Source organism: Cebidichthys violaceus, unplaced genomic scaffold (assembly GCF_023349555.1).
Source record: "Cebidichthys violaceus isolate CVI_PGR_0920_01 unplaced genomic scaffold, fCebVio1.0.p SCAF_50, whole genome shotgun sequence".
Taxonomy (NCBI): Eukaryota; Metazoa; Chordata; class Actinopteri; order Perciformes; family Stichaeidae; genus Cebidichthys; species Cebidichthys violaceus.
This window is the reverse complement of record NW_027176706.1, coordinates 1,135,801-1,154,974: the sequence shown is the minus strand read 5'-3', so window position 1 is coordinate 1,154,974 and position 19,174 is coordinate 1,135,801. Positions and strand designations below refer to the sequence as shown.

General features: G+C 44.1%; 1 protein-coding gene across 1 annotated transcript in view; it reads right to left on the bottom strand.

The window, feature by feature from the left end:
* Window positions 1–19,174, bottom strand: part of trappc9 (trafficking protein particle complex subunit 9) — an 80,904-nt gene that overhangs the window by 45,665 nt on the left and 16,065 nt on the right. The window contains 4 exon segments of the mRNA XM_068731242.1: window positions 2,770–2,855; window positions 11,688–11,833; window positions 12,767–12,893; window positions 19,159–19,174. The exon segment at window positions 19,159–19,174 is cut by the window's right edge and continues 128 nt beyond it. Of these exon segments, the coding sequence (XP_068587343.1) occupies window positions 2,770–2,855; window positions 11,688–11,833; window positions 12,767–12,893; window positions 19,159–19,174 (375 nt within the window).

Here is a 19,174-nt window from a genome sequence, read left to right as displayed (position 1 = left end):
CGACTGAGGAGGAGGAGGGCCTGTCCTGCCAAACTACAGGGTCACCTTGCTGACGGAAGATGTAAAAGTGACCTTGTGTGTGTGTGTGTGTGTCTGTGTGTGCGTGTGTGTGCGTGTGAGAGTGCTGCTTCATGTACAGCGGATAGATGGCAGTCACTTTGTCTGGGGTACAGAGGTGCTCTTGGCAGCTTGCGTCACCCCCGTCTGTCTCCACCTGCGTGACTCTACAACACCGCCCGAGGAGCCTCAACCTCCATCTGTGACCGGATCAGTTCACCCGAAAAAGGGTGGGGGTGGGAGGGGGAGGGGGAGGGGGAGGGGGGGTCAACGACATCCTCGTCGACCGTTTGACCTCGTCTGATCCAACGCTCCACCTCACGGTGACCGTCTCGCTCGCGCACTGTGGGACGTAAGGCACTGGACTTCAGGCGGCGCTGCGCTGGGAAGCGTGAGCCAAGAAGGTTCTGGTGGCTTCGTGAAATTCTTTGGCCGGAGAGTGAATTCTCATTAGAGTCCTTCTCTCGCTGAGCCGGCTGACTTCCTGCTGACTCCCTCAAAATACACGAACGCCATGGAAACAAGACTTTTTTTTTTTCTTTCAGATTTTCTTTATTTTTATCTGTTATTTTATTTCATTAATTTCTTAGTTTATTTTTAACGTATCCAACGGTCTCACCGAGCTTTCTGTTGTAATTATTGCCTTGTTTTTGCTGCTTTGACTGTCAAAGCTGCTAAATAAATAAAGTTATTATTATTATTTATGTCTTCTGTAATGTGGGGGAGTCTTGTTGGAACTAAGTGTGTCACATGACCTGCATTTCAGACTGAGGCCACTCCTCCAAAAACCCTGTGCAGCCCAGAAATATTCCTGAGGACTTGACCGCAACGAACCTTTGTTTTCATAATCAATAAAAAGAATAATAGCTATGTCTATAAATCAGAAACAATAATGAAGATTTATTCCTACTTGCAAACCCATGATCTCATTTCTATTGGACATTTATGACAGCTGAAGGACTGGTATTTGTGGATTTATTTATGGTTATGTCCCTTTGTACAAAACATTTGATGTCTATACTTACTTTTCTCTGCTGTTTATTATGTTTGATCATTTTGTTTTTGAATATTGTGCATTGCTGCATTTGCAATTATTTCAAGCAACAAATCCTCACATTTCAGAGGCCGGCAACAGCAGATGTTTGGAATTTCTGATTGATAAATTATGAAAATGATTAACGTGTATCAAACATTATAATATTATATATTAATAAAATGAATCGACAAATCATTTTTGCACAAATGCGTTTGTCAGTAAACTTCACACCGAATTACATCGTAGCTTTCAGACACACACACACACACACACACACACACACACACACACACACACACACACACACACACACACACACACTATTTAAGGAACCTAAATACACAGAAAAATATATATTTATACAGGAAAAAAAAAAACACTGCACCAAAAATTACATTTAAATCTCCCCCTAAATTTCTTCCCCATATTTTGACTCCTGCTTTTTTTAAGTTTCACTATTTTAAATTAACGGTCAACTGCTGTATATTTGAGGGGATGAATCCACACGAGCTGATTAACATGAATAAATGCACAGAGACAAGCGGTCGGCGTTTCCTCCTCCAGCTCAAACACTTTCCAGATGTTCCAAACTGGAGTTGTGTCTCGGCGCGCGTGCCGCCGCCGTCGTCAGACCACGCAGGGCGGCGAAATCAACAAGCGAGACCCGTCCAAGTCCATTTGGCGCCGACTCCGAGACGGCCGCCGCAATTAAGAGGCCACCGTCTCCGTTCACACTCTGCCGCGAAACTTTCACGGCAATTTGTTCTCGACTTTCCAAATGATTAAAAGGCAACATCCCTTTTGACAGGTAGTAACCGGCGTGAGATCCTGTGTGTGTGTGTGTGTGTGTGTGTGTGTGTGTGTGTGTGTGTGTGTGTGTGTGTGTGTGTGCGTGCTGCTATCTGAGAGCAGGCCTCCTCCTCCTGCAGGCCTTTTAGTGAGCCTGTCGATTGCTTCGCATTTTCGACTGACGTCCCACATCAGCGCATTGATAAACAGACAGACGGCAGTGAGCAGCAAGAAGAAGCATTTCAGTCGATCATCCTTCGCACCCTTGATCTCGATAAAGCGGCTCAGCTGGTGTGCGCGTTAGACGAGGAGCGGCGAAGGCGCGACAAAGTCCAAAGAATTAGAAACAGAAGTGTACGTCTGCGCTGCAGCCGAAAGGAAATGTTCCGATCTTTAAAAAGTGAATTCAGCTTTTCAACGGCACAATTAAATTGAACTGCCTGATGTCTGACGGCTCTTTTTAAACTTAATTTTGCGCAGGAGAAGGAGAGCGAATGGCCTCGTGCTCACCTCAATATATAACCTCTCTGGCAGGACGGCGTGTGAAACCATTAAAGGATGGGGGGGGGTGCCGCCTCTCCCTCGTGATGTTTTCTTATTGTCAGGAGCTAGGAGAGCTTGTTCTCACCATCGTGTACGATCATTACGGTATTATACTGTCAAAAAAAAAAGCTTTTAAGGGACCTTAATTAGGCAATCAAAGATGCCCACAGAGCATTATCACTTGACTTGTTGTGATCCTAAGGTGTGTGCAGATTGTTTGTCTCCTGTTTTCACAAAGCTGCAGGTTAGATATTCACATATTCTGATTTTAAAAGTTAGTTGGTTTTTTTTTAAAAGTTATTGCGGCATATTTAAAAAGTTTAGGCGTCATAAATGTCACTGACCATGTTCTCCACGCGCAGTTCGTAAGGCATGGGGTTGTAGACCATGAGCTGGACTTCACAAACGTCTCCCTGGACCCACTGGAAGTCTGGTAAGAGAAGAAGAGACAAGAAACGCGCGAAAATAAGATAGTTAATCAGCTGAGGAAAAAAAAAAAACACCGTTAGGCGACATTGCTATCACAGATCAAAGTCAACAGTCAGTCCTCGATGATGTCATTCTTTTGTCTATCAAAATAACATTTTTACAGGCTAATTTTTGATGTATTTTGGACCAATCATGTGAGATCTTGGGAAACACGCTCAATTGCTTCCTCATATTTTTGTGTCGAATAGAAAGCTACAGCTAGCGGACAGTTAGCTTAGCTTAGCATAAAGACCGTAAGCAGGGAAGAGCAACCAACTAAGCCCCGTTTAAAGTTAAACATAAAAAAAAGAATCTGCCTGCTAATACCCATACATTTTACTAAGATTATATCTTGTTTGTTTCATCAAATGCAAACCGAAATGTAAAATCAAAATTTGTAATTTCAGGCTTCTTATGTGCAAAACTAAGCTAATGCTCCAGCATCATGATTAGCATACAGACATGAGACATAACAGCAGTATCTATTGTTCCCCGGTAGACGCTCAGCGAGAAAGCCATTAAGCGCATTTCCCAAATGTCCAACTGGAAACTCATAAGACTGGAAACGGCGGCAAAGAGCTGGTCTGTCTCCGTCTGAAAGCATCGAAACCCACCAACCAGAACCTCATAAAGCCCGCTGTTGAACATGTTTCATCTCCTTTGTTTTAAATCGGTAAAAACAAAAACAGTCCAGAGGGTTGTGTGGTAGACTGTTTAATTTTTAGGGCATTTTATGATTTGAGTAAGTGACATTGCGGGTTCATGGTCAGCGTCCTAATCCCTACACCACAGGGGCGTTCTACGGCGGACTAGTTCTTGGCCCAGAGCAGGAACTTCCTGGAGTCCCTGCCGTCAAACCAGCTGAGACTCCAGGAGGTGACCGCGCACTGCCAAGAAAAGAGTCTGGCACCGAAACTTCACACAGAACCACAACCTGTCGCCTTAACGCTTCTGTACGAATCGTACACAGTAGTTTATGATACTACACTATAGTTGCCATACACGTTGCAAATACAGTCCAACAAAAGTTGTTTTTTTTGTCTCGCAGGGCAGAATCAGAAGAAATCCCTGCAGCCAAGTTTCAAACTATACAAACAGCTTCCTGAGGAGAGTGGAGGCCTCTGTAGCAGCGTATTAACGCCCATTCAGTCATCACATATGGGTGTAATGTACTGATGCACTCAATACGCTGGGCCATGTAGTTGTAGATTGTATAAGGTCCAAACAACCTTTGAGGGAAAAAAATGGATTTTTAGAAAAGGCCGAGTGTTGCTTTTAGAAAGAAAGGGCGTTTACAGCCCTGCACTGCAGAGTCCCATCATTCCTGAAAGAGATGTCGATAGGCTCCGTTAGATTGAGAAAGTATACTTCGGTCCCCCATCTCCATTTTGAGACGTAATATATATTCTATGGTTCAACTGGCTCATTTGTTGTGTGTAGACTTGCAAAAGAAGGGCCTGAAAATCCTACCTGGACCCTGGGAGGAAGAGAGATTTCTGGAGGGCGAACTCAAAAGCCATGCACCTTGGGAAATTAAGTCAGTCAAAAGAAAGATATCTATGATATGAATGTCCGGGAAACCCCCCCCCCCCCCCGCATAACCTCGGGTCTGGCTCACAGGCACGCTCTCATAGCCGGCCAATTAAGTGTGAAATGCACCTCGGAAGACGGGGAAAAACAAGGTGGATTGCTGCGATCTTATTTGTCTTGCCTCAGCCGTAACTCCTCCAGAGGCCGTCGAGATTCCGCGGAGATCTCCGAGAGGCTTCAGCGCTCTCAAACGTCGTGCGAACAAGGCAGTAATGAATGTTGTTGAGCCAATGCATGGCCGCTTTTATGAAAAAAAAAAAAAAAAAAAAAAGGTGCACGTGTGTAAGATTTGAACAGCATTTGACCTCTACTTCGGCCGTGAGGAGAGTGGGTCGCTCTTGGAAAATGGACACTCAGCCCAATTCAGCAATTAGCGTTCAGCTAACGCAAAAAAAAAAAAAAAAAAAAAAAAACAGCGTCGGAAGTCACGGTGGGTCTAACCTGTGTGACCAGCAGCAAGTTTGTTGATCCGTCGAGGAGGATCAGAACCCCCGGGATCAGAACCCCCAGGATCAGAACCCCCGGGATCAGAACCCCCGGGTCGCTGGGGTTCACGCTGGCTAACTTCTAGCTGCCAGCCGCACTCCTCTCGGCAAAGTCTTCTTGTAGCGGGGAGGACGGAACGAAAACACAAAGTTGCTCTCTCGTTTCTGCCGCTTTGGATTGAATCCAATAAAGAAACTATCAAAGCGTACACGGACCCCGTACCTTCAACAAGCTCTGCTTCTTTTCTAACTCGGGCCAAACACATGGCACCTTTGTCAAACGGTCTCTCGCGTGCTGTGATCGCCATCGGTTATTGATCAACTGAGGATGTTTACTTGTGTCACTGCTCAATCCTTCATGCTGAATAATACATACGCACTACGGCCGTCACGCATGTCAAACGAGCCGAGCTTTGGTTACGAATAATTAGCACCTCAGACGCAGACTGGGGAACATTTGGTTAATACTGTAAATATTAGAATTTAAATAGTTTATGCAAAAAAATTTTAAAAAAGTAGCTTGAGTCAACGTTATTTTGGCGAAAATAGTATGAGAGCGCGGCCAATTTGTAATCCATTCAAGCAGTGATAGAATTTGAATAGTGGGCACTGTGAACACATGCGACACTCCAGCAGGCAGGAGGTGTACCAGCGACCTGTAGGTTTAAGATGCTGACCGTGTGTTCACAACCCCCCCCCCCCCCATGGATAGAGTTTGACTGGGGGCCTTCCTGGCATTGCAAGCAGACCAAAAAAAAAAAAGAAATGTTGCCACACAACCTTGAGGCGGTGTTTTTTTTTTTTTAAAAACACGCAACACAGTCTCACGGCAGTTGGTGAAATTCTCACAAAATGCAATCTACTGGTTTAGTGCTGAGCGACACAAATTGTCCGTTTTCTTTCGTGTCGCTCGGCACGACGCCACAAAACAAAAAGGGTTAGGGAACAAAACCACTTAGTTGGTTTGAGGGAAAACCGTCACAAACGCCTCACTTCACAACAACAGATTGAGACACAGACTACATCCACATTACTCCGTTTTCGTTTGGAAACTCATATGTTTTGCTCCGGTCACACTGAGCGTTCACACTACGTCGGCGTTTTGGAGCACCGTAAACGGAGGAGTTTAGAAAAAGTCCCGAAGCCGGATAACTTTGAAAACTCCGGGTAGCGTATTCGTGTGGAACGGACGGAAAACGCATAAGTTTGGAAACGATGACGTAACACCCGCGATCGACTACCAGGTTAATTTAACACGGACAACTGATTACAGGAGTTGATGACCTTGTTGTCTTTACTAGCAGCTGTTGTCCAGTTAAAGTCTGCATGTCTGCGGAGGAAACAGCTGTTATTGTAGCGATCAGTGAGAGAGAGAGAGAGAGGGAGAGAGAGAGAGAGAGAGGGAGAGAGAGAGAGAGAGAGAGAGAGAGAGGGAGAGAGAGAGAGAGAGAGAGAGAGAGAGAGAGAGAGACCCACAGTGCTGTAACTAACGTTAAGTCTGAAAAATAAAACTTATAAAACTTTCCATGAACTGTATCTGTTTGAGTTTATAGAGGAAGATTTGAGAGAAGATCTTAAGTATCAAACACGTACTTACGATCATTAAGACTGCTTTATTACTCTGGTTGCTTAGTTGCAAAATACGACAATCTACTTCCTGTTTACATCAGTGCATGCCCAGTGTACGTGAAGAGACACGTGATATTCGTTTCCAGGCGTGTGGTGTGGAGGGAGATCACTTCGGAAACGATGGCTGAAACGCCGTGTGGACGGAGATCGTAGTATGGATGTAGACACAGTGTCAGAACCCTGTCTTGTGTTTTAAAGTCCTGCGCTTGTTGGACCCACGCACCTCCCCCCCCTCCTCTCCTGCCCATCATAAGTGGTCTTCCTCTACATCCAACACTACATCTCTAGCTATACGACCGCTGCATAAAATGTGCGTCCACCACGAAAAAAAGGGATCCTAATAGACTTTCCATTGGCACCGCTTTCATGCTGAGCGACGCGCACAACAACTAAATGGAAGCCTCGCTCAAGCGCACTTCGTCATGCAGGCAGCAGGAGGCCCGGGGATTGAACCGCCAACCTTGTGACGAAAAGGACGACCCGCTCTTTCCCGCCCGAAATTCAAATCCTCACGATTTAAAAAAAACAAACTCAGAGAGTAATAATTCATCTTTTCTGCCGTTGGAGGTGTCCCGTCTGCAGATTTATAGAGGCGTCTTTCTTAACGGTGGTCAAAACAACACTGCTGCCTTCTAATTATGAAGGTAGATTTGTGTCTTTATTACGCAAACAAAAAAATATGTTTTGAAAGCAAATTTCTCGCACTGCAATCAAAAATCAAGTTTGTAAGTGAAAATATATAAACTGAGAATAAATTATTTGTTAGTTTTGCTTATGAAACTATAATTTTTTGTTGCAAAACAAAAACCTTTGCTTTCAAAACCAAAAGCTACGGTTTCAAAACCAAAACCAAAACGTAAAGCTACGAGTTGAGTTTGGACGTAGTGGGCGGGGCATACGCTGCTGAATGAGCCAGGAGTTTCTATTGGTGGGTTCGACTTGGATCCCGGCATCTACTTCCACTGTAGAGATTACTGTGATGAGCGGCATGGAGGTAAGTTGACTTTATATTGCTCTGTTAGCACTTCACTTTGTTTTCATGTTGTTAGTGTCGTAGAGTCTCTTTTTTTAAAGAACGACATGAGGTGTTGTTGACATGAAGCTTCACTTTCTGCGTGCATGTGACGTAAGTCGAACCCACCAATAGAAACTCCTGGCTCATTCAGCAGCGTATGCCCCGCCCACTACGTCCAAACTCAACTCGTAGCTTTACGTTTTGGTTTTGGTTTTGAAACCGTAGCTGGTGGACTACAGCTCTGAAAAACATGTGTCTCAGAGCAATTACAGGGAAAACAATGTCCCGTCAGAGGACCCCCCATTTTATGGCTGAACGTCCGACCTGATTCATAGCATGTGATTTAAAGAGCATGCAAACACACACACACACACACACACACACACACACACACACACACACACACACACACGTATTCTCAGTGTCCACACAAAGAATACGAGACTTTGGCTGACCATCAGTAGAATGATTGAGAGGGAAGTGACTCTACATCTGTAAATGTTTACAGCTGTAACATATCAGAGCTCAATGAAGTCCTATAGAACATCCCTATAATGAGCATTTCACTGATGACAGTAGACACCAGACACAGGTATTAAAAATGTCTTCTTTTTTTTCTTTTTTTTTTCCCAGGCTGAAAAGTCCCCCCGCTGTGTTAGGACACTTCAAAAAAGGTCAGTTGTCTGAAGGCAGAGATAATACTGTACTGAGTTCTGTATGAGAGGATATTCACAGTTAGCCCATCAGTTCAAACACGCTTTCTTTCTGGGAGATAGCTTGAAGGAGTTAAAGAGAGAATCCTAACTTGGTTAGCCGGCAGTTAGCGACCCGGAGGCAGACGGACGGCGAGGGGAAGGCGTGTTTGAATTAATCTCCTCACAACGCCACACGGCACGAGAGAAATACCAACGCTCAAGGGTATGGATACGAGCCTTTTTTTTATGTTTGTATATGTTGAGTGATCGTGAAGGCAGTTAAACAGAAAATTCAGCAGATTTGTAGCCTCCCGTGGACTATGTTATTGTTTCAGAAGATTCAAAGAAAAACATTATGATTCGTAAATGAAAGACAGTATTCAAATAATGTCCGAGTCTCAAGTAATAGTCAGGTGCGTGAAGGCCTGGCTCAGGAAGAGGACAAATAACGAAATAGTGAATCCAGAAAGAAACCAGCGGATGTGATTGACAGATGGGTAGAACCGAGTTTCTCCACAAAAGGATGAAACAACAGCACCGCTTTAATTATTGCGTTTACCAGAGAGGTTTTCATACGTTTCTTGGAAATAAGTCATTCAGCATGAACATTTTTATTTATTTTTTTTCCTTTTTAAGGAAAGTCGACCACAAACAGCTGTTAGTCAACTAATCTAATTTAAGATGTTTATACCTGTGACCTATTGCTGCTCTGGAACCTATTGCTGCTTGTAACAAAATAATTTCCCCTCGCGGGATCAATAAAGTTACTATCTATCTATCTATCTATCTATCTATCTATCTATCTATCTATCTATCTATCTCATCAACTAAGAGCAGACGGCCCTAATCAAACTAATCACTTTATTCTACGAGTCTCATTTAATGTTTCACCAAAAATAAACCATTTGCACAAAGCGGATCCTGATTTTTGAGTTCTCTACTTCCAGCCATGATTGTGCTGTTGTACATAAGAGTTGCAGGAATTAGATCACAGGTAGAGCTCCACGACACTGTCAGTGTAAAACAGACAGTTTGTCCTTGATGGATACCTGCGGGGGGGGGGGGGGGGGGGGCAGTGCAGTATCGCAGCGTCTCTCCAACTAAATCTGAGCCGAGCCTAAATCAAACAGTCGGACTATTAACGGGGCCGGTTATTTACCCAACGATACCTGGGGGATTCAATATCCAATATGTATCTATAGATGTAGAGAGGAGTAATATCCGGCCCCTGTGTTGGGTCACTGATCCACTTACAGACGGGAGAAGACTGGGGGGGCCTGATGGGGGTCAATCTGAATCCAGTCAGGTTGATCTGTGGCTCATCACACTAACGTTCTGTTACCGTCCAGAAAAATAATGTCGTCCGTCCAGAAGTCAGGTTAAAAATTCTAAATGTTATTCTTTTACGTTATTATTCGCTATAGTGGTTATTTGCATTCAAATAAACTTTGCATTGGTAGTTTTTAATGATGTATTATAAGCTGCTTTAGAGCTATAGTGTTAAGAAGGTATGCAGGTAATAATTCCCGCTGTATTTATTCAAGTTTCTCGCCATGAACTACATTTTACAAAAATTACATTTGAACACATGATAGCGTTATGATTTCTGATTTGAATAACGCAAGTCAACGCAACCTCGGTTAATGTCAACTGTTACCTTGGTTACAAGCAGGACTGCTTTAGGGAGAGACCACCTGCTGTTAGCAACACATCGTCACTCTGAGCTTAAGTTGGGATAACGAGGTTTGACCGTAAGTTTGGATAACGAGGTTTGACCGTAATCTTCAAACCACGAGGCTCCGGGTTCTCCTCTAGGTACGTGGTAGGGGGGGGGGGGGGGGGGGCGGCACACGGCAACACACGCTTGTTACATGCATAGTGTCTTTTCAAAATAAAGTTCCATCCTCACAGGAAGTTAGGTTTAGGTCACAAAACCTAACGTATGGTTAGGGAGAACTCAGTGATAGACATTCACTTGACTGCCTGAGAACTGACAGCTAACAAAATAAGTCAAAGTTGGCGTTTATCACACAGCTGTTTCCCGGTGAGAGACCAGGGTTTACTGATCACTTACCACACACCCGAAAACAGACTCTGACGTGTAAAACCGGTGGATTTGTCCTTTAACATTGACGGACTGGCAGCTTAGACTGCGCTGTCCATTAGCTTAATGGCTCTGCAACACCGGGCCTTCATCTGCGCTTGATGAAGACGCTCTGAAATGAGGCGCAGTGTTGCCAAAAGCATCTTCACGCAGAAGTGCTCCTGCTTTTGGCCTCCTTTCAAGCTACACAACTGCATTCCGGTTACACTGGCCACTGCTCTCCGCCTGCCGTGTAGGAGGACGTATGTGTGAATGCACTCTGGATGAAAGGGGTCAGCAATATCTTACGACGGACCGCACCGCCGCTGGACGATGAATCAAAATAAGCTCACGCTTCAAAAAAAAAAAAAAGGAGCCGCAAACACCTGGCTTTGATGTTTGACTGCAGCAAAGAGGACCAGAGGACCGAGACACCGGTTACTCTTTCACACCAAGCCCTCAACAGGTATTCAGACAAAACGTATTAACATGAAAATATAACGATATACTGACCTTTGGTCAACTGAAAGTCAAATGACTACAACTTCATTGAAGTTTAAAGTCAGGCTATCACTTTCTATGAAGCCTACGTCTATAATGCATTTCATACATTCTTATAATGAGTTACAGGCTGCTTATAGAACTGTATAATTACTATAATAAGCACTCATAAGTATCCATAATGACACATTCAAAAGAGTTTGATGATTACTTATAAGTACACTTGTAAAAGTATCATAATACTTTATAACTGCTGGTCACTAACTGACTTCTTTGTAAGGATCATATGGTATTATAATATTGTTATATTGCATAATAAACACTGTTATAATGCATTATAATGTGATTGTAAGTAACTAGAAGTGGTCATTGTTTGCTTTCAGTAAAGTGAAATAAATAGCGATGAATCTATGCAAGAACGTAAAATTATTTTTGACTTTACTTAAATGAACCGTAACCAATAACAGTGACTAATAATCACGTTATAATTAATTATTAAAGTGCATCACAACTATGAGAGTTATAATACACTATGATCCAAAAAAAGGTCCGTAAAAAGTCAGTAATTATGAGTATTATGATACTTGACCTTATAAGTCATAATAAGATGCTTAATATTGTGTTATGATTGTTATAAAGCAATATGAATACATACGAGTGCGTATAACTGTACTCATACAGTGCTATAAGCAGATCATAAGTATGTTTGTTATGAGTGCAGTGCAGCAGGTGGAGATGATGATGATGATGATGATGATGATGATGATGATGATGATGATGATGATGATGATCTTACCGATCTTCTTGCAGCGCTCCTCTCCTCTGTTGTGCATGATGATTGGAGAGTAGATGAAGGGGCTGGCGGTGGACATGTTCTGTCCCAGCAGGCCTTTCACTTTGTGAGGACGCAGACTGACGGGCAGGTTGAGGAGCTTCACTGATCTAGTGTGGCCATCGCAGGAGGAGGAAAATAATAAAAAAAAAAAAAGCACCGCAGTGACATGAGTTAGAGGGAGGAAGAGAGCGAGCGATGAATTCATCCACGGATACATCGTCAACGTAATCTAGTGGATGAAGGAACCCTCAGTTCTGTAGGAACTGTTGCTCATGAATACGTCTTTATGCTTAGCTAACAATGACTTCTACCTTTAAACGTTGGAAGGATACATGAGAACTTGAGAGGAAGTTGTAATTATTAAAAACCTCATTTTATGGTTTCTCTTGGTCCGTCTCAATCTACAGTAACCTACTAATTGCAGCGTGTGCACAGAAGAACACATTTACCTCATTATTTTCATAGCTCTGAGCAGAGACTGCTCTACTAGTTTTTGAATCAGGATCTTCAGTATTTGGATCAAATAGCTTGTGAAAAATAAGGTGTTTAAGATTGTGTAGCTACAGCTGCTATTTTACTGTAAAATCAATATTAACAACATTTAGGTAAATATAAGTATACGACTAGACTTAAGATTCAGCAAATACTGGGCCCAATAACAAAGGACTGGCATCAGGATGAGGGCCAGAAATACTTGATCGGGACATGAAAAACACGTCATCGAGTCACGTTCTCCAAAAACCCACAGCGACCAGCTGTTTCTAGATTTACATTTTTTTTCTGTTGTACTTTTAAAACCCATTTTTTATATACAATTAGTGTACGAATGCCACATACAGGCTACAGAAATGTTTGTTTCCAAATTCCAAAAGAATTACTTCAAACACTTGGATGTTTTTCCAACCTCACCAAAAGAGAACAAATCCTAAATGTACCCGTTTGTCATCCGATCATTTAGAAGAGCAATGACTAACTACTGGCTAACCTATATGTGCCAATGGCAGAACTACTCCCAGCTCATCAGTTGGATGATGTCTTACCGGACCATGGGGAGCTTGGTGAAGGGCACCGGGGGGAGCTTCAGGCCGTCGGGCAGCGTGATGACCTCCATCCCACCCGGACACTTGGACGTGTAGTTCTCCAGACTCTGGGTCACCTCTTTCTTCTCTACACGTGTGCGAGTACACAGTAGGAAAAAAAACCATGAGCACATGGGCAAAAGAGACACACAATTATCCAAAAATCAGACAGCAACAACTATGACATAACAAAGTCCCCCCCCCCCACACTCAACTAAGGTGGGGACTGGCTCCACTGTAGAGAGTTCCTCTTTGTGTCTGTGATATCATTTAGCAGACATTAATGACCTGTGAGGTGTCTCTGCAATAACAGCCTTCAAGTGAAATTGAAAGTTTTATTGTACCATCAATACCTTTAGAGGGGAACATTACTGCTCAGCCAGCCAAAGAATGTGCTTTGGCTCTGCAAGTTTCAAGAGTGTTGATCGAGGGGAGAAGGACATTTAAGAAAGACTGCAAAGATATATATATATATATATCTATATATATAAACCTCAACGGGAGCGCCATATGAAGTCTTATGACTGCTATACTTTTGTTTATTCGTGTAAAGTTTGTGCGTTTCTCCACGACATTGTGCATTAAACTACACACCACTGGGATGTAGATTAGATCCTTATTGCGGAGTCGAAATCCCCCAAAAAGATGCACGTCATCTATATGAGAGAAGACGTATTAAAACAGCTAAAGGTTTGAGCATAAGGGTGAAAACATCATATGAGGAAACTGTCCGCATGAAATATGTGTACACAGTACAACCTTGTTAATACGGACTGGGAGCCAGAGACCCGCCACCAGTAGATCAAAAACACGGTTAGGAGGGAAAAGTGTAGGAATGAAATAGCTGGAGATGAATGGGTGATAGCTCAGTTGTATTCCTGGCTCTAAGCGTTCATGATTGATGGCACACTCGTATATATATTTATTTCCTCGTTTGCCACGTCTGAGTGTTTTTCCGAGCAGCCCGTCTGTTCAGGGGCCGCCCCGGGACGGGAGGCCGAGGACGGGGGGGCCGAGGACGGGGGGCCGAGGACGGGGGGCTGAGGACGGGGGGCCGAGGAAGGTGGGGCCGAGGACGGGGGGCCGAGGAAGGTGGGGCCGAGGAAGGTGGGCCGAGGACGGGGGGCCGAGGAAGGTGGGGCCGAGGAAGGTGGGCCGAGGACGGGGGGCCGAGGAAGGTGGGGCCGAGGAAGGTGGGCCGAGGACGGGGGGCCGAGGAAGGTGGGGCCGAGGAAGGTGGGCCGAGGACGGGGGGCCGAGGACGGAGGGCCGAGGACGGTGGGCCGAAGACGGGGGCCCGAGGACGGTGGGGCCGAGGAAGGTGGGCCGAAGACGGGGGCCCGAGGACGGTGGGGCCGAGGAAGGTGGGCCGAGGACGGGGGGCCGAGGACGGTGGGCCAAGGACGGGGGACCGAGGACGGGAGGCCGAAGACGGAGGGCCGAAGACGGGGGCCCGAGGACGGTGGAGCCGAGGAAGGTGGGCCGAGGACGGGGGGCCGAGGACGGGGGGCCGAGGAAGGTGGGGCTGAGGAAGGTGGGCCGAGGACGGGGGGCCGAGGACAGTGGGGCCGAGGAAGGTGGGGCCGAGGAAGGTGGGCCGAAGACGGGGGGCCGAGGACGGTGGGCCAAGGACGGGGGGCCGAGGACGGGAGGCCGAAGACGGGGGGCCGAGGACGGGGGCCCGAGGACGGTGGGCCGAGGACGGTGGGCCGAGGACGGTGGGCGTGTCCATTGAAACGTAGGTCGCGTTCACGTAAAGCGACTAAAACACAATAATAACCCAACGTTATTCTCTCTCTTATAGGTTTAGGCCATTCAGCGTGTTGGATTAGTGGGGTGTGTGTGTGTGTGTGTGTGTGTGTGTGTGTGTGTGTGTGTGTGTGGGGTGGGGGGTGGCTGCTATCTGACAGACCGTTCAGCCAGCCGTGCAGCGCAGATCGCTCTATCTGACCGCGACATCTTTAGGGGCCGATGACACCAGAGCACCGTTGAAATGGATTCACGGCGGTTTTAAAATAAAATAATACTTTTAGGATTACAAAAATTGGGACTATTATTTCCCCTGATGCAGATGCTATATGCAAGTCCGTGGTGAGCTGGGTGTACAGTGCTAATGGTGAGTTCTTACTGCCGTGTTTCAACCAGAAGCAAAACATTTGTTCAGTTGTTCTTCGCTTTGTATGTCAGGGCCCTTAGATAAATCAAACCCAAGAGAGGAAAAACACCATTTCCTGACTTGTTCCTGCTACTCTGCCCAGACAAAAAACACACCGGAGCACATTATTAGGCTGACAGCTGGAAAACACTGTCCAGATAAGCAGAGAAAGGAGGGATCCTTCCGTTTTGGGGAGAAACAGTGCAGCTCTTCACACTCCCGAAAAAACGGAAGGATCCCTCCTCAAAGTGTCACCCGTCAAGTGGGAAGAACGGGAGTGTGAGGCGGGATGAAAGGGAGCTTCTCTGAACACGGAGCTTCCGTCACCTTGTTTGAAATGTACAACGTGTAAAATCAGCCTCCGTCTAACGCGCGCATCTTTGCCGGTAACCACTTCACTATCCGTGTACTTTCAACAGCATGACGTGTCCGAATATATTCACTCCAAAAAAACAAAAACAGAAACCATATAAATGAGTGTGACAGTAACGGGAGGGCTCGTGTATTCTGCCAGACATCTTCTCTTTTTTTTCTTTTTTTTACTTAGACATATTAATGTCACCCAATTTGGCGAGATATGCGCATAATTCGAAAAGCAGCAGGTGTCAATTGAGGTTTTATTTTTTTTTTTTTGGAAACTATTTCGCAAGCTTAAGCTCCATGAAATTAAATTTCAAAATGGTTTCAGCTGAATAAGCTTTACTCTTAATGCAAAAAAAAAAAAAAAAAAGTTGCATCATGGTCTTTTGCAACCAAAACAAATCCGGCTCGAAGGCTGATGGAATGTAAAAATTCTTTAAAAAAATGATTGTAGATGAGAGATTACGTTGGGAAAAACATATCGTTTAGTATTAGAGATGGATCAGAGGAACCACCTTACAAACAACTGGACCAACCGCGTATTATGTTGTAATTCATTCCCACCGCGCTGCTCGGAGTAGTCATCTGCCAACAGCACAGAGCTAAACGGCTAATGCTAACGGAGGCTGCATCGACTTGCACTGCGATGCGTTCAGGCTCTGTTCAGTAACTATGAGCATCGGAGGAAGGTGAATTACAACGCGAGAGAGGAAAGTATGAACGGTTGCATTAGCTCGAAGCTGCTTATAACATATAATCCAAACTACTAATGCCAAGATTTTTCTTTTTTTAATACAATTTTTAACAGAAATACAATCGTTTATTTCCTAATAATTCAGTGTTTTTATGCATATAAGCACTATAGAAGTAACAGGATAACATGCAGGCCGATGGAGGATGACTGAAGCAGGCATCATAATGGGCCATTTTAAGGTTCTATAGAAAATGACAAACAAGAAGCTGATGGCAGACTGAACGATGTAACCAAAGCAGGCATTAATCGCTGAACCGTTACGAGCCGGTCGTGAAGTGACTCCACTATCATCCTCCTCAGTCTTCTCACAACTTGATGGTTTTAAAACAACCCTCAGCACTACAGTTAAGCCCCCCCCCCCCTCCCCTCCCCTCCCCTCCCAGAGAGTTCTTTATCTGCTGTGCTCGGAGACTTCTCCTTCTCAGACTCTATTTTATAGACACTGCTGGAGAGGCGAGTCTGGAGCTTCAAATATCTTTAATGACGCAGCAGACGACGGCAGCATTTTCAAAAAAAAGAAGGGAGATTTATCACATTTTTATTGTGAAATGAAAACTACCGACACGCCACAAAACATTTCAATACTTTTATGAATAATTTAGATTTTTCTGGTGTGTTTTAATGAAAAAAGCCAGCGGCATAAAAACAAAAACAAAAAAAATAAATAATAATAATAATAGTAGAAGCTACTGAAAGAGTGGCAATAATCATCCTGGTATGAAGTTCACCGTCAAAAAGTAATCAATATCAAATCGTATCCATTGATATGTCTGTGAGTTGGAGGTTATATTGCAAAGTGTTGCATTTTTGTGAAAATGAAGTCGGTACCATTGTTGTGAAAGCACACGTCGAAAAGGCCAAAGTGCCTTCTCTGCGCCACGCACAATAAAGTGCTGAGTTAGCGATTTAAACATCTACCGCAATGAGTGCTGCACATCTACAGGCATGTAATGTATGGCAACAATGTCAATAAAGACGAATCTTAAAAAGGGGCGTTTCGGGTATTTGGTACTTCTTGTGCTTCTATAAAGCTCTCAGGAGGTCAGAGGTCTCCGTCTTTGAGTCCCTAATAGACGGATCGTGTTCTTTTGTTTCCAAAAGGCTGGATCCTACACTTCCCATAATGCCCATGGATTTCAAACTCCATGCCCCCAGTTTGTTTTTTTTTTTAATCATTACCAATGTGTCATCTCCAAACCCAGCAGAGAATACCTTGATGACGTTGATCCCTCAGACTTCACAAAGCTGCTCCAGAGCCACACGAGACGTTCACTCATCCTAATGACACATGGTGACGGTTGAGACCTGTGGAGTTGCCACTGCAGCATTAAATCCTTAAAGCCACATCAAGGTGACGGGAGAGTCGATGTCTCCTACCGGCTCACTTTCATATATCCACACACACACGCTGGTTGTTTTTTTTCTGAAGCTCCAACTCCATTGCATTTTTTTTTTTTTTTTTTAATTGCAACAGAGATTAATTCCTGTCTGCGATGAACAGCAGTAGAATCATAACAGAAGTTGTTTTGGTTCAACTGACAGTGGCGAGTTCAAGTCATTTTGTCGTAGGAGAAAATATTTTCATGAATCTGTAAGGAGAGTTGTGTAAACAGGAATACTATTTGAAAGTGTATTCAAATCATTTACGGCTTTAAAAGCAATCGATCCATGCGTCTAATGACAGCAGACACGATTTGAAAAAAAAAAAGGTACAACATAAAAATAAAAAAATAAAAGTTGGCAACGACAAAAAAAAAAAAAAAGGAAAATGTATTCCCTCTCTACAATCCTAAGACTTTAGCAGCCGACACTAATACATGATGTTATCACAGAGACAATATCTGGAGCTGTTCTAATTATCTCTTTCTATTTTTACTTCCCTTTCAATTACAACCTGTTTCTTTAATAGAAGCTCCAATAAATAAAAAAAAAATAAAAAAAACTTTGGCACACAATTACATGCTTTTGTAGTAAACAGCACCCTTGATATTATAAAAAAATGCATAATCAGAGAGGTCACTTAACACTAATAACTAATGTTACTTCTTCTGGATGGAATCAAAGTTTTGTAGGAATTCTTACTTTCCTATAGACGCACTTCTCCTTTATTTAGACCAGATAGAGTGTCACTCTATCATTAGAATAGTTTGGGAATATCCATTGGCCTTCACTTTGTAATATGTTGTATGATGGTAAACATTTGACCCTTAAAACTGAGTAAACGTCTAAAAGTTTCATTTTAAACTTTACTTTCTTTACTACGATAACTAAGACTTTCACATCAGAGCCACAGAAGTCCTTTCCTGCCCAACTCTATTCCATGCTCGACATCTAAAGACAAAGACCCAGAGACACATCAAAAGAGAACCATTCCACTCGAGCAACCTACAACAACCTCTCTGACATTTGTAATATCGCATCGCTGACGCCAGTAAAGGCAATCAAAAAGGAGGGCACCCAAACCTGCAGCGAACGGCGCTCTGAGCCCCAAAAGTTGCACTGAGCAAATGTTGAAATGGTATTTTTATTGTAACAAAAATAAATAGACGAAGAACTCCACTCGCAAGGTCAGTTTACACAGTGAGGAAACACTCGGCATGATGCGTGGAAGGATGAAGAAAGCTTCTAAGAACGCGCGTGTGAGCAGCACCCTAAACACAGCTTCTGATGTTAGCATTTAAACAGAAAGCTTGCTTCATCTTGTTCATACCTCGCCCCCCGCCCCCCCCCCTTCATTTTCATGCCTAGTAGCCAACCGAGGATTACGCTGGCCTGTATTGTGTGGCCAGTGGAGCGTCAGGCTCACACTGCTTCCGTAGAATCTCTATCTCCTGGCTGCACAGGATTTTTGGTCAGAGCACAATGTTGCACTCCCGCCAAGAAGAAGCTGGCTTTGTTGTGCATCGCATACTATTAAGCACAAGGTGTAATGCCGCAATCACCAAAAGGACAAGGTGGCTGTTTCTAGATTAGTTTTGTGTGTGTGTGTGTGTGTGTGTGAAGCTTGAAGCTGGAAGCGCCTCACACGGTTTGAACTCTACAATGAAAGAGAAAGTGTAATGGTGGTGCTTATTGGGAGCTGACCTTGATCGGACAGGAA